Source organism: Stigmatopora argus, chromosome 21 (genome assembly GCF_051989625.1).
Source record: "Stigmatopora argus isolate UIUO_Sarg chromosome 21, RoL_Sarg_1.0, whole genome shotgun sequence".
Classification (NCBI taxonomy): domain Eukaryota; kingdom Metazoa; phylum Chordata; class Actinopteri; order Syngnathiformes; family Syngnathidae; genus Stigmatopora; species Stigmatopora argus.
In genome coordinates, this window is record NC_135407.1 from 4,838,399 (window position 1) to 4,850,870 (window position 12,472).

Genomic DNA, 12,472 nt, shown 5'->3' on the forward strand with positions numbered 1-12,472 from the left:
TACGAAGCTTACGGTTGTGTTTGATTGACGTTTGTTTTCAACATGGAGTTGAAAGGGGGTTTGTTTGGCGTCACGTCATGTTAATTGCCATGAAAATAACATGGATGCTGACGTTGCCTTGTTTTCGCTCTAGTGGTAGGCCTGTCATTTTAATGAATATAATATCATGCTAATGGGAGGGATTTGTTTTTTTCAACTCCCATTTATTTATTACTATATGTTTGCCAGCTTTTAGGGGTCATCGCACAAACTTTAAACAAGGACAAACAAATGTCTCCAAAATCTGGTACAGTAAATCTCACAGGAATGGTTTATCACCCTTAAGAATTGTTGATCAATGACTCATGTTGACATAAATGATCAACATTTGCTTGAATTAATCTCTCCTCAAATGAAGGTCAACATAGTTTCTTGACACCAAATTAGAACGCTTAGCCGTGAGGAAACAGGTTAGTTTTAGATAAAAACATGCTCGATTTTACTCAACACTGACATTAACCGAGCATTAATGGCAGACCAGTTATTCATGTTAATTAGATTTTTTTTAAGGTAACGTATAGCTACGTAAGACCACTTTTGACCCATCGGTGCTTTCATCCATTGATCCTCTAGCTGACATTGTGTATAGCAGCAACGGCAGACACATCTCCTCGCGTGAGGAATATGTCCAAAAGGAGAAAATGGTGGGCTGGAAGCAGAGAACAGCCTTGTACAGAGATGGTGAGTGGGTGGGTGTGTGCGGTGGTGCACTTGAATGTGTTGACCCGCTGTCCTCCTTCCTTGCTGTCATAACACAGCACCATGCTCTACTGGCTCCCCTATTAATCCCGGCATGAATGTTGTAACTTGTTTGGGATTCCAACGTCTTGTTGCTCTAACAGTAACTTGTAACAATGACATAGAAAAAACACTAGTGTACAATTGATCAATCTTACCTTTTCAAGCAAAGTCAACGCTGACAAAGGTTAAACTCTGGTCCACTTTGTGTCCTCTGCTCGCAGCGACTTTCACTTCCAGGTTGCGCTCGCTCGCTCGCCGTGCAGACGATCAGCGCAGGCACTCTGCCAAAGAGTTTGTGCGAACAGTAGCCATCGTTGTTTTCCTACGCTCTCTGGCGAAAATCAAAGAAGCACATGCATTCCTCCTGAGCAGCCCATGAAGCTAAAAGTCATCGCTGCGTTTCTAGACGTCATTTGACACCATCGGAGGCTCGACAGAAAAAAACGATGCATTTATTCCGAAATATTTTGCCTTTCTATACGTTTGCGTTGGCTCGCAAAGCAAGGTAACGTTAGTTATGTATTAACTGGGAATGGCTGATGTATTATGTACAGTAGAAACTGCAAATCATGGTCTGGAAAAGGCTGGAATCTGGGCTAGCATTTGAGCGTAACGCCAAGATGGAGGGAGGGAGGTTTAGGAGACCCTTTGTCCTTTTGTGTGCTAAAGAAACGCGGAGGCCCGAAAGGGAGGATAATAGACCAGGATGTGTGCGTGCACCACCAACCGCTGCGCCGGCCGGCCGGCCGGCCGGCTTTTAATTCACGGTCTGGATCGGAATGTCAGAGTGCCGCCGTGGCTGTCGTAAGAGGATTTGTCTCGCTGGCTTCACTCTCGCCGTCCTTGGGGTGATACGATCGCAGGTACACCCGGATAATAATGACCAGGCCGAGTCGATAGCCACTCACCGCGGGGCTATGACACCGCAAATGACTTATTTGGAGCACTTGGGTCAAGTCACAAGGTTTTTTTTTCCCCCCACTGTCTGGCATCATTATTTTTTTAAATGGATTGCCGTGTCAAGTGCTGGCTTAAAGATAATTGATGGCAGCCAGCTGTGACCGAAGCCTTAGGGACGTCCGACATATGGTCAGGTCAGCGTGTGTTTCAAATCTTGACCCTATTTTCCATACACATGTTTAGTTTCTTTTTTAGCAGCCCACCAGTGCTGGTAATTGTGATTCATAATTAGATGTCTAATCGGCTCACTTATGTATACAATTATTTTTTGTTATGACTCGGAGGTTTATATTTTAGTGCCATCTGCTTTAAAGCCGTAAACTATGAGCAGTCTAAGATTAGAAAAAAATAGTTTTTCTGTTAAAGTAAAAAAAAAAAAAAACTTTCCCCTTTTGCCTATTGAAATAATTGTTGATTTTTTTTTATCATGGCTGCCCAGTCAAGTTGGCTCGAACGTCTATCACCGTCAATGGCACTGAAAATGATTCCCTCTCTGTTTCAGTGGTCACCATCTTGTCGAGGTCACACGCCGACCGTAACGTGTACCCGTCTGCCGGTGTGCTCTTCGTTCACGTCCTGGAAAGAGAACACTTTAAAGGGGAGTTTCCTTTTTACCCCAAAGCAGGTAAAAAGACAAAAGAAAACTGTCAAATATAGCCATTTGGTATCCAGGAATATCGGAATTAACTGTGTTTTCCTCGCAGGGGACGCCGCCAATGACCCCATCACGTTTAACACTAATTTATTGGGATTCCCGGACCGACCCGGATGGCTTCGTTACATTCAGAGGACCCCCAATAGCGACGGGGTACTTTACGGATCGCCCACTGCCGAGCACGTGGGCAAAGCCACCGTCATAGAGGTACAAAAAAAAAATGCTGTAATTAGCAGCATGTACAATGTTATGTTTTAGTTGATAGGCTTAATTCCATTATGTCATGTATGCTTTGTTTTTAAGCCGCTGGGGAAATTCTTTGGAGCTCCCCGCATATAAGCCGCACTGATCTGATCTGATCACCCCTTGTGTGTTTCAGATTACCGCCTACAACCGACGCACATTCGAGACGGCACGGAACAACTTGGTCATCAACATCATGGCCACTGAGGGTAAGCAGCATTGGGTTGGGGGGATTGGGGGGGAGCTTAGCGAGTACACTAACAAACAGCGGATTCAATAAAACATCACTTCTGGAATGGTGTCATCGGACAAATTAAATTAAAAATTAAAAACTCAATTAAGGATAAGACATAATACTGTATATTATGCAAACAATCATAGTTGTACTTTAATAAAAGTTGCACCAGGCAAAAAAGAAGGGAAAATGTCTTTCTGGAGTACATAGCAATTTAATTTCTTTCAAATGATTCAATCAATCATACAAAATCGAAAACACCGTGGTGTGATAAATCACCAAACAACGCAAACAAATTGGAATAAAAAATAAGATGATACAAGTAAATTAGGATAGAATAAACAATTATTACTTTTTACAAAAAGGCATGCCAAGATTTTAAGTCTTGCATTTAAATTAAAAAAGAGAAGAAATTGCCATGTAGAGATGTAGACAACAAACATGAATCCATTTTTGTGCATGTGGGCTCGCAGACCTCAAAATGGATAGGTTCATCATTTTTTTATATAATCCTGTACTAATCCTGTAAATTTTATCATGTGTAGAAATTGCTAAACTGGCAGTTTTACAGTTGAACATTTTGCCTTTTTTGCAGAATTCCCGCTTCCCTACCAGGCCGAGTTTTACATAAAAAACATGAACGTTGAGGAGATGCTCGCCAGCGAGGTCCTGGGCGACTTTTTGGGCGCCGTGAAGAACGTGTGGCAGCCCGAGCGCCTCAACGCCATCAACATCACCTCGGCGTTGGACCGTGGCGGACGTGTGCCGCTGCCCATTAACAATCTGAAAGAAGGGTGAGAATGGAGGATTGGAAAAAAAAAATGGAATCCAGCGTGACTCTTTGTCGTTTTGATTAGGGTGTACGTCATGGTGGGCGCAGACGTTCCCTTCTCGTCGTGCCTGCGCGAAGTGGAGAGCCCCCACAACCAACTGCGTTGCAGTCAGGAAATGGAGCCCGCCATCAGCTGCGACAAAAAGTTCCGAGCTCAATTTCACATCGACTGGTGTAAAATTTCTTTGGTAATCCCACCCGTTCTTACAAATCACCATTTTCTGGGGAATCTGAAAATTTGTTATTTATTCACGTGTATTGATTCTAGGTGGACGTCAACAAAGTGGCAACCGTTTACGTGACCCGTCCCGAGGCGGGTCCGGGGGTCCTGCCCGAAATCGGGGAATACAACCCGCCGTCGGAGACCCTTAAGAGCCGAGACTACTTGATGGACTTCGTCGTGACGTTGGCGGTCCCTTCGGCGGTGGCGCTTCTCCTCTTCGTCATGCTGGGTTACACCATGTGCTGCCGAAGGGAAGGGGTGTAAGTGTCGCCAAACTTGACGCGAATGCTTAAACCAACGGGTTCATTTCAGAGCAATTCAATTCGTTCCCTGTCGCCAGGTTAAAGTACGTAAGGTAACGCTTTAGATTTGGTCTGAGCTCAACAGTAACAATTCATCAAGCCATGCCATCTCATCACCAACAGTGTGGATGTGTTGTCAGTCATTCATGTTTGATTCATTCCATCTTTGTTTTGTCTCTAGGAAAAAAAGAAACATGCAAACTTCAGCGTAAGTCTTTAATCTCTCCTGACATATTCGTTTTTTCCCCTCCCTTTCCCCATTTTTTATGTCACCATTCATGTACTCATCACTATGTCAATTTACACTATCAGCTCATTGGTAGAGTAAAATAGACAGTATTTTTTTTAATGATTGACAAATAGGCTCTCAACTCGTAAACCTTCAAAAGTTTGCATTTAATCAAAATAATCACTGCAGGCAACAGATTAAAAAAACAGCACCAGAGGCTATCATATTGTCTATTTCCATTTTTTCTTCCCAGCATCCAACTGGTCCACCACAGTTCCATCCAGAAGTCCACCAAGGAGATGCGCAACATGTCCAAACACCGGGAAATCTCCTGGCCCCTCTCCACGTTGCCCGTCTTCAACCCGGTCAGCGGCGAGGTGGTCCCGCCCATCCACCCGGACAGCTACGAAACCACCAGCATGCCACTCATGCAAACGCAGACGTGAGTACAGGGAAAAAAAACCTTTCGTCTCCACCTAAACACACAAGCACGGCTTAAAAGCTCGGAGCTGTCCCGTGATTTGTCCTAATAGGCTTGGAGAAAATGAATGTGGGATTTTGTGTTTTTGTGCAAGCTCTAATTTAGTGTCATTTCTTTGACTTCAGGAACCTACAAAACCAGATTACCATACCGCAACAACCATCAGGTTAGTTATGTTCTGTTCACTAACACTTCATTCCAAAAATAATGCAAAAATAAAGTAGTAGTTCAAAGTGTAGTAGCTCTCTCTAGTGGTAACTATTTCCAAAATACAGGTTTGGTATTTAAACTTGTCATTTACCATACTCCTACATAGGGCTGACCAGGATTAGGCCGTGTCGCCACTAGAGAGAACCCACCAACCACTTTGAGAACCACTGTACTCAAATATTTGTTTGTTGTTGTTTTTTTACTGCTAACCAAGGAGATAGTTATGTTATGTCAACATTTCGAAGGTTGGAGGTAGGTATAGACTAGCAGAGACATTTTGTAAAATCATTCAAGCTAACTCACCTTTTTTTGGCAGGTAAATGGTATTCCTGAGGAGCAAAAAGTGTCCGAAGCAATTAATTTGTGACTTGGATTGCAAGGTTTGTCAAAGGGAACGTAGCATAAATGTGCAGCTATTCAACACTTTAAAGTACTAGATGTTATGACTTTACAAGCACCCTTTTGGGGAAAAATGTTGTCATTTTTCATTAAAAGTCAGTGTCACATATGAATACATTTTGTGTCCTATTTACCTTCTACAAGGGGAAGAAATAAACAGACTTACGTTGTATGAGAACTGAAGCCAAAACTGCACATTTTATGAAGTCATTCTGTACAGCGGAATAAAGGCCATTTATAAATATGGATACATTTCACATTTTAAGACGTCACCAAAAAATAAGTGTAGCATATTTCAAAGAGTATAAATAGTTGTTGCTTTTACACTAGCAAAATTGAACAATTAAGGCCGGACGGCCAAAGTACCACCAGTGGACAATAATAACAAACATGATTTATTGCCATAGCGACCACAAACGTCCGATCCATTTGATCCGGGAGGGTCGATGCCGAACGATCGTCAGCCCACCGGGTTCAAATGGATCGGACGTCTATCGCCGCCAATGGCAGCCAACTAACGAGGTAATGACTAAACTGCGACCTTTTGGAGTAAAGCTCGCATCTCACCTTCAATGGCATGACAAAATACCACTTTTTTTTTTCTTGAATAATCTGCTTGATGCAGACTTGAGCTGCACGTGATTTCAATTTTCAGTTCTTTTTAAAAGTGCTAAACCTGCAAAGGAGAAGGCAGGTGACAAAAAACAACAAATCAAGCAAACAATTAGTCGTTTTTTTTGTTGCCAAGTCAGTGCATTTTGATGGCTGCTAAGCTTACGTTTAAAAGGAGTCACAATGTTAGTTGTGCATTTTCTACTAAGGTGGAGGGGGAATTAAAACCCGCCCAACCGCCCGAAAAAATTCAAAACTAAGTGCGCAAAAAGTACAAAACAAAGCGTATAAAATATAAGCTTAATTTTAAATAATTAAATACTGTACATTTCACGTAGAATTTAAGAGCTACAGCAGGTGACCACAGTACCTTTTAGCACAGGATTACTCCCCCCAAAAAAGTTTTGATCAGCTCGTTGGTCCATATTTTGCATATTAAAAAATTCCAATCAAATACTGTTATTGAACGGAGCACTTTTTTTTTCTTAGGTTGGACGGAAAAGTTCCTCCTTCGCAATGTAAATGTAAAAGTTTTTTCTTTTGCCTTAAGATTTAAAAAAAAAAAAAAAAATTCAGTCATTGTTCTTCAGTGTGCAACTAAGAGGAAAAAAAAAATTGTCTGGAGCTCAAACGTGCTCTTTGGCCCAAAGCAAAACGAGCAAAACCAGCAGCAAAAAGACTCCGAGGCGCTTGAGCAACGCCACCGTGTCCTTGGGGACGACTACCTGAGCCAGGTCGTTGGTGATGACGGAGATCTCGTGGGCCACGCACACGAAGATGAAGCTGCTCACCAGGATGTTGAGCGACGGGCTGCCCGGGATCAGGATCAACACGCCTTTGGTGTCGGCGGCCAGCCAGATGTGGTACTGGCAGATGAACAGCTGAATGGAAGGTAGGGAAGTTAATAATGTTTCAAATCATTTGCGTTTAATCCAAATTCATCACAACTATGATTGATTAAAATCAACATAGAAATTGGGGGGAAAAAAAACCACTCACCTCCAAGGAGATCTTTCCAAACCAAGCAAAGAAAGAACTGTAGATGGAGCGTGCGTAGCCGGGAATGTTCCGGATCAAAATGAATGCCAAGATCTGTAAGAGAGAGTTTAAAAACGCTCGATTTCTAACATTCAAGTTGGCATTGTCGTAGAGGCAGCGGAGACGACGAGACGAGACCTGCAACACCGAGATGTACGGGTGCATCTCATTGCACTCTGTTTTGGTTTTGCAGCCGCTGGCCCACACGGAGTACGTCTGAAAGCAACGGCGGACCAATTTGTAGGAGTGATCTGAATGGACTTCGGGGCCGAAACGGAAGAAAATGTCCTTACGATAAAGGTGACGAGCGACAACAAGAGGAGCGTGTTGGAGACCAAGCTGGAGAAGAGACTTTCCCCTTTGCCCTCGGACAGCATCTGCCGCTTCTGCAGCACCAAGTAGACGAAGGCGAACAGCATGCCGTGGATCACCGCCTGAGACAAATGACAAGGAAACTCCTTACATGGCGCTCGTTGGCTGCCGATAAACGTCTCCTTAATAATACTATGTCGTTTTTTAAAGAAAGAAAGCGTCACTATACTATGTCGTTTTTTAAGAAAAAAAGCCTCACTATACTGTCGTTTTTTAAGGAAAAAAGCCTTACTATACTATGTCGTTTTTTAAGAAAAAAAGCCTTACTATACTATGTCGTTTTTTAAGAAAAAAAGCCTTACTATACTATGTCGTTTTTTAAGAAAAAAAGCCTTACTATACTGTCGTTTTTTAAGAAAAAAAAGCCTTACTATACTATGTCGTTTTTTAAGAAAAAAAGCCTTACTATACTATGTCGTTTTTTAAGAAAAAAAGCCTTACTATACTATGTCGTTTTTTTAAGAAAAAAAGCCTTACTATACTATGTCGTTTGTTAAGAAAAAAAGCCTTACTATACTATGTCGTTTGTTAAGAAAAAAAGCCTTACTATACTATGTCGTTTTTTAAGAAAAAAAGCCTTACTATACTATGTCGTTTTTTAAGAAAAAAAGCCTTACTATACTATGTCGTTTTTTAAGAAAAAAAGCCTTACTATACTATGTCGTTTTTTAAGAAAAAAAGCCTTACTATACTATGTCGTTTTTTAAGAAAAAAAGCCTTACTATACTATGTCGTTTTTTAAGAAAAAAAGCCTTACTATACTATGTCGTTTTTTAAGAAAAAAAGCCTTACTATACTATGTCGTTTTTTAAGAAAAAAAGCCTTACTATACTATGTCGTTTTTTAAGAAAAAAAGCCTTACTATACTATGTCGTTTTTTAAGAAAAGAAGCCTTACTATACTTCGTCGTTTTTTAAGAAAAAAAGCCTTACTATACTATGTCGTTTTTTAAGAAAAAAAGCCTTACTATACTATGTCGTTTTTTAAGAAAAAAAGCCTTACTATACTATGTCGTTTTTTAAGAAAAAAAAGCCTTACTATACTATGTCGTTTTTTAAGAAAAAAAAGCCTTACTATACTATGTCGTTTTTTAAGAAAAAAAAGCCTTGCTATACTATGTCGTTTGTTAAGAAAAAAAGCCTTACTATACTATGTCGTTTTTTAAGAATGAAAGCCTTACTATACTATGTCGTTTTTTAAGAAAAAAAGCCTTACTATACCATGTCGTTTTTTAAGAATGAAAGCCTTACTATACTATGTCGTTTTTTAAGAAAAAAAAGCCTTGCTATACTATGTCGTTTTTTAAGAATGAAAGCCTTACTATACTATGTCGTTTTTTAAGAAAAAAAGCCTTACTATACTATGTCGTTTTTTAAGAAAAAAAGCCTTACTATACTATGTCGTTTTTTAAGAAAAAAAGCCTTACTATACTATGTCGTTTTTTAAGAAAAAAAGCCTTACTATACTATGTCGTTTTTTAAGAAAAAAAGCCTTACTATACTATGTCGTTTTTTAAGAAAAAAAGCCTTACTATACTATGTCGTTTTTTAAGAAAAAAAGCCTTACTATACTATGTCGTTTTTTAAGAAAAAAAGCCTTACTATACTATGTCGTTTTTTAAGAAAAAAAGCCTTACTATACTATGTCGTTTTTTAAGAAAAAAAGCCTTACTATACTATGTCATTTTTTAAGAAAAAAAGCCTTACTATACTATGTCGTTTTTTAAGAAAAAAAGCCATACTATACTATGTCGTTTTTTAAGAAAAAAAGCCTTACTATACTATGTCGTTTTTTAAGAAAAAAAGCCTTACTATACTATGTCGTTTTTTAAGTTAAAAAATGCCTTACTATACTATGTCTTTTTTTTAAGAAAAAAAGCCTTACTATACTGTGTCGTTTTTTAAGAAAAAAAGCCTTACTATACTATGTCGTTTTTTAAGAAAAAAAGCCTTACTATACTATGTCGTTTGTTAAGAAAAAAAGCCTTACTATACTATGTCGTTTTTTAAGAAAAGAAGCCTTACTATACTATGTCGTTTTTTAAGAAAAAAAAGCCTTGCTATACTATGTCGTTTTTTAAGAATGAAAGCCTTACTATACTATGTCGTTTTTTAAGAAAAAAAGCCTTACTATACTATGTCGTTTTTTAAGAAAAAAAGCCTTACTATACTATGTCGTTTTTTAAGAATGAAAGCCTTACTATACTATGTCGTTTTTTAAGAAAAAAAGCCTTACTATACTATGTCGTTTTTTAAGAATGAAAGCCTTACTATACTATGTCGTTTTTTAAGAAAAAAGCCTTGCTATACTATGTCGTTTTTTAAGAATGAAAGCCTTACTATACTATGTCGTTTTTTAAGAAAAAAAGCCTTACTATACTATGTCGTTTTTTAAGAAAAAAAGCCTTACTATACTATGTCGTTTTTTAAGAATGAAAGCCTTACTATACTATGTCGTTTTTTAAGAAAAAAAAGCCTTGCTATACTATGTCGTTTTTTAAGAATGAAAGCCTTACTATACTATGTCGTTTTTTAAGAAAAAAAGCCTTACTATACTATGTCGTTTTTTAAGAAAAAAAGCCTTACTATACTATGTCGTTTTTTAAGAAAAAAAGCCTTACTATACTATGTCGTTTTTTAAGAAAAAAAAGCCTTACTATACTATGTCGTTTTTTAAGAAAAAAAGCCTTACTATACTATGTCGTTTTTTAAGAAAAAAAGCCTTACTATACTATGTCGTTTTTTAAGAAAAAAAGCCTTACTATACTATGTCGTTTTTTTAAGAAAAAAAGCCTTACTATACTATGTCGTTTGTTAAGAAAAAAAGCCTTACTATACTATGTCGTTTGTTAAGAAAAAAAGCCTTACTATACTATGTCGTTTTTTAAGAAAAGAAGCCTTACTATACTATGTCGTTTTTTAAGAAAAAAAAGCCTTGCCATACTATGTCGTTTTTTAAGAAAAAAAGCCTTACTATACTATGTCGTTTTTTAAGAAAAAAAGCCTTACTATACTATGTCGTTTGTTAAGAAAAAAAGCCTTACTATACTATGTCATTTTTTAAGAAAAAAAGCCTTACTATACTATGTCGTTTGTTAAGAAAAAAAGCCTTACTATACTATGTCGTTTGTTAAGAAAAAAAGCCTTACTATACTATGTCGTTTTTTAAGAAAAAAAGCCTTACTATACTATGTCGTTTTTTAAGAAAAAAAGCCTTACTATACTATGTCGTTTTTTAAGAAAAAAAGCCTTACTATACTATGTCGTTTTTTAAGAAAAAAAAGCCTTACTATACTATGTCGTTTTTTAAGAAAAAAAGCCTTACTATACTATGTCATTTTTTAAGAAAAAAAGCCTTACTATACTATGTCGTTTTTAAAGAAAAAAAGCCTTACTATACTATGTCGTTTTTTAAGAAAAAAAGCCTTACTATACTATGTCGTTTTTTAAGAAAAAAAGCCTTACTATACTATGTCGTTTTTTAAGGAAAAAAAGCCTTACTATACTATGTCGTTTTTTAAGAAAAAAAGCCTTACTATACTATGTCGTTTTTTAAGAAAAAAAGCCTTACTATACTTCGTCGTTTTTTAAGAAAAGAAGCCTTACTATACTATGTCGTTTTTTAAGAAAAAAAGCCTTACTATACTATGTCGTTTTTTAAGAAAAAAAGCCTTACTATACTATGTCGTTTTTTAAGAAAAAAAGCCTTACTATACTATGTCGTTTTTTAAGAAAAAAAGCCTTACTATACTATGTCGTTTTTTAAGAAAAAAAGCCTTACTATACTATGTCGTTTTTTAAGAAAAAAAGCCTTACTATACTATGTCGTTTTTTAAGAAAAAAAGCCTTACTATACTATGTCGTTTTTTAAGAAAAAAAGCCTTACTATACTATGTCGTTTTTTAAGAAAAAAAGCCTTACTATACTATGTCGTTTTTTAAGAAAAAAAGCCTTACTATACTATGTCGTTTTTTAAGAAAAGAAGCCTTACTATACTTCGTCGTTTGTTAAGAAAAAAAGCCTTACTATACTATGTCGTTTTTTAAGGAAAAAAAGCCTTACTATACTATGTCGTTTTTTAAGAAAAAAAGCCTTACTATACTATGTCGTTTTTTAAGAAAAAAAGCCTTACTATACTATGTCGTTTTTTAAGAAAAAAAGCCTTACTATACTATGTCGTTTTTTAGGAAAAAAAGCCTTACTATACTATGTCGTTTTTTAAGAAAAAAAGCCTTACTATACTATGTCGTTTTTTAAGAAAAAAAGCCTTACTATACTATGTCGTTTTTTAAGAAAAAAAGCCTTACTATACTATGTCGTTTTTTAAGAAAAAAAGCCTTACTATACTATGTCGTTTTTTAAGAAAAAAAGCCTTACTATACTATGTCATTTTTTAAGAAAAAAAGCCTTACTATACTATGTCGTTTTTTAAGAAAAAAAGCCTTACTATACTATGTCGTTTTTTAAGAAAAGAAGCCTTACTATACTATGTCGTTTTTTAAGAAAAAAAAGCCTTGCTATACTATGTCGTTTTTTAAGAATGAAAGCCTTGCTATACTATGTCGTTTTTTAAGAAAAAAAGCCTTACTATACTATGTCGTTTTTTAAGAAAAAAAGCCTTACTATACTATGTCGTTTTTTAAGAAAAAAAGCCTTACTATACTATGTCGTTTGTTAAGAAAAAAAGCCTTACTATACTATGTCATTTTTTAAGAAAAAAAGCCTTACTATACTATGTCGTTTGTTAAGAAAAAAAGCCTTGCTATACTATGTCGTTTGTTAAGAAAAAAAGACTTACTATACTATGTCGTTTTTTAAGAAAAAAAGCCTTACTATACTATGTCGTTTTTTAAGAAAAAAAGCCTTACTATACTATGTCGTTTTTTAAGAAAAAAAGCCTTA

General features: G+C 36.8%; 3 protein-coding genes across 8 annotated transcripts in view; 1 reads left to right on the top strand and 2 right to left on the bottom strand.

The window, feature by feature from the left end:
* The window catches only part of ppp1r9a (protein phosphatase 1, regulatory subunit 9A), a 27,017-nt gene extending 25,983 nt beyond the window's left edge, over window positions 1-1,034 (bottom strand). Inside the window, exon 1 of the mRNA XM_077590145.1 lies at window positions 936-1,034. The gene's annotated coding sequence lies outside the window, so the exon portion shown is untranslated. The remainder of the gene's footprint in view (window positions 1-935) is intronic.
* sgce (sarcoglycan, epsilon) overlaps window positions 1-5,662 on the top strand; it is a 5,985-nt gene extending 323 nt beyond the window's left edge. The window contains exons 2-13 of one of the 4 annotated variants that reach the window (XM_077590153.1): window positions 613-720; window positions 2,243-2,365; window positions 2,445-2,602; window positions 2,775-2,847; window positions 3,469-3,667; window positions 3,731-3,893; window positions 3,974-4,188; window positions 4,412-4,438; window positions 4,713-4,901; window positions 5,066-5,106; window positions 5,365-5,402; window positions 5,467-5,662. In XM_077590153.1, the coding sequence (XP_077446279.1) occupies window positions 613-720; window positions 2,243-2,365; window positions 2,445-2,602; window positions 2,775-2,847; window positions 3,469-3,667; window positions 3,731-3,893; window positions 3,974-4,188; window positions 4,412-4,438; window positions 4,713-4,901; window positions 5,066-5,106; window positions 5,365-5,402; window positions 5,467-5,517 (1,385 nt within the window). In that variant the 3' untranslated portion in view covers window positions 5,518-5,662. The remainder of the gene's footprint in view (window positions 1-612; window positions 721-2,242; window positions 2,366-2,444; window positions 2,603-2,774; window positions 2,848-3,468; window positions 3,668-3,730; window positions 3,894-3,973; window positions 4,189-4,411; window positions 4,439-4,712; window positions 4,902-5,065; window positions 5,107-5,364; window positions 5,403-5,466) is intronic. The other 3 variants (XM_077590155.1, XM_077590154.1, XM_077590156.1) reach the window with 3 other exon arrangements.
* The window catches only part of casd1 (CAS1 domain sialic acid O acetyltransferase 1), a 33,398-nt gene continuing 24,898 nt past the window's right edge, over window positions 3,973-12,472 (bottom strand). For all 3 annotated transcript variants that reach the window (XM_077590152.1, XM_077590149.1, XM_077590151.1), the window contains exons 16-19: window positions 7,493-7,633; window positions 7,338-7,415; window positions 7,161-7,253; window positions 3,973-7,042 (exon numbers count right to left, since the gene is read on the bottom strand). In XM_077590152.1, coding sequence (XP_077446278.1) covers window positions 6,788-7,042; window positions 7,161-7,253; window positions 7,338-7,415; window positions 7,493-7,633 — 567 coding nt within the window. In that variant the 3' untranslated portion in view covers window positions 3,973-6,787. The remainder of the gene's footprint in view (window positions 7,043-7,160; window positions 7,254-7,337; window positions 7,416-7,492; window positions 7,634-12,472) is intronic.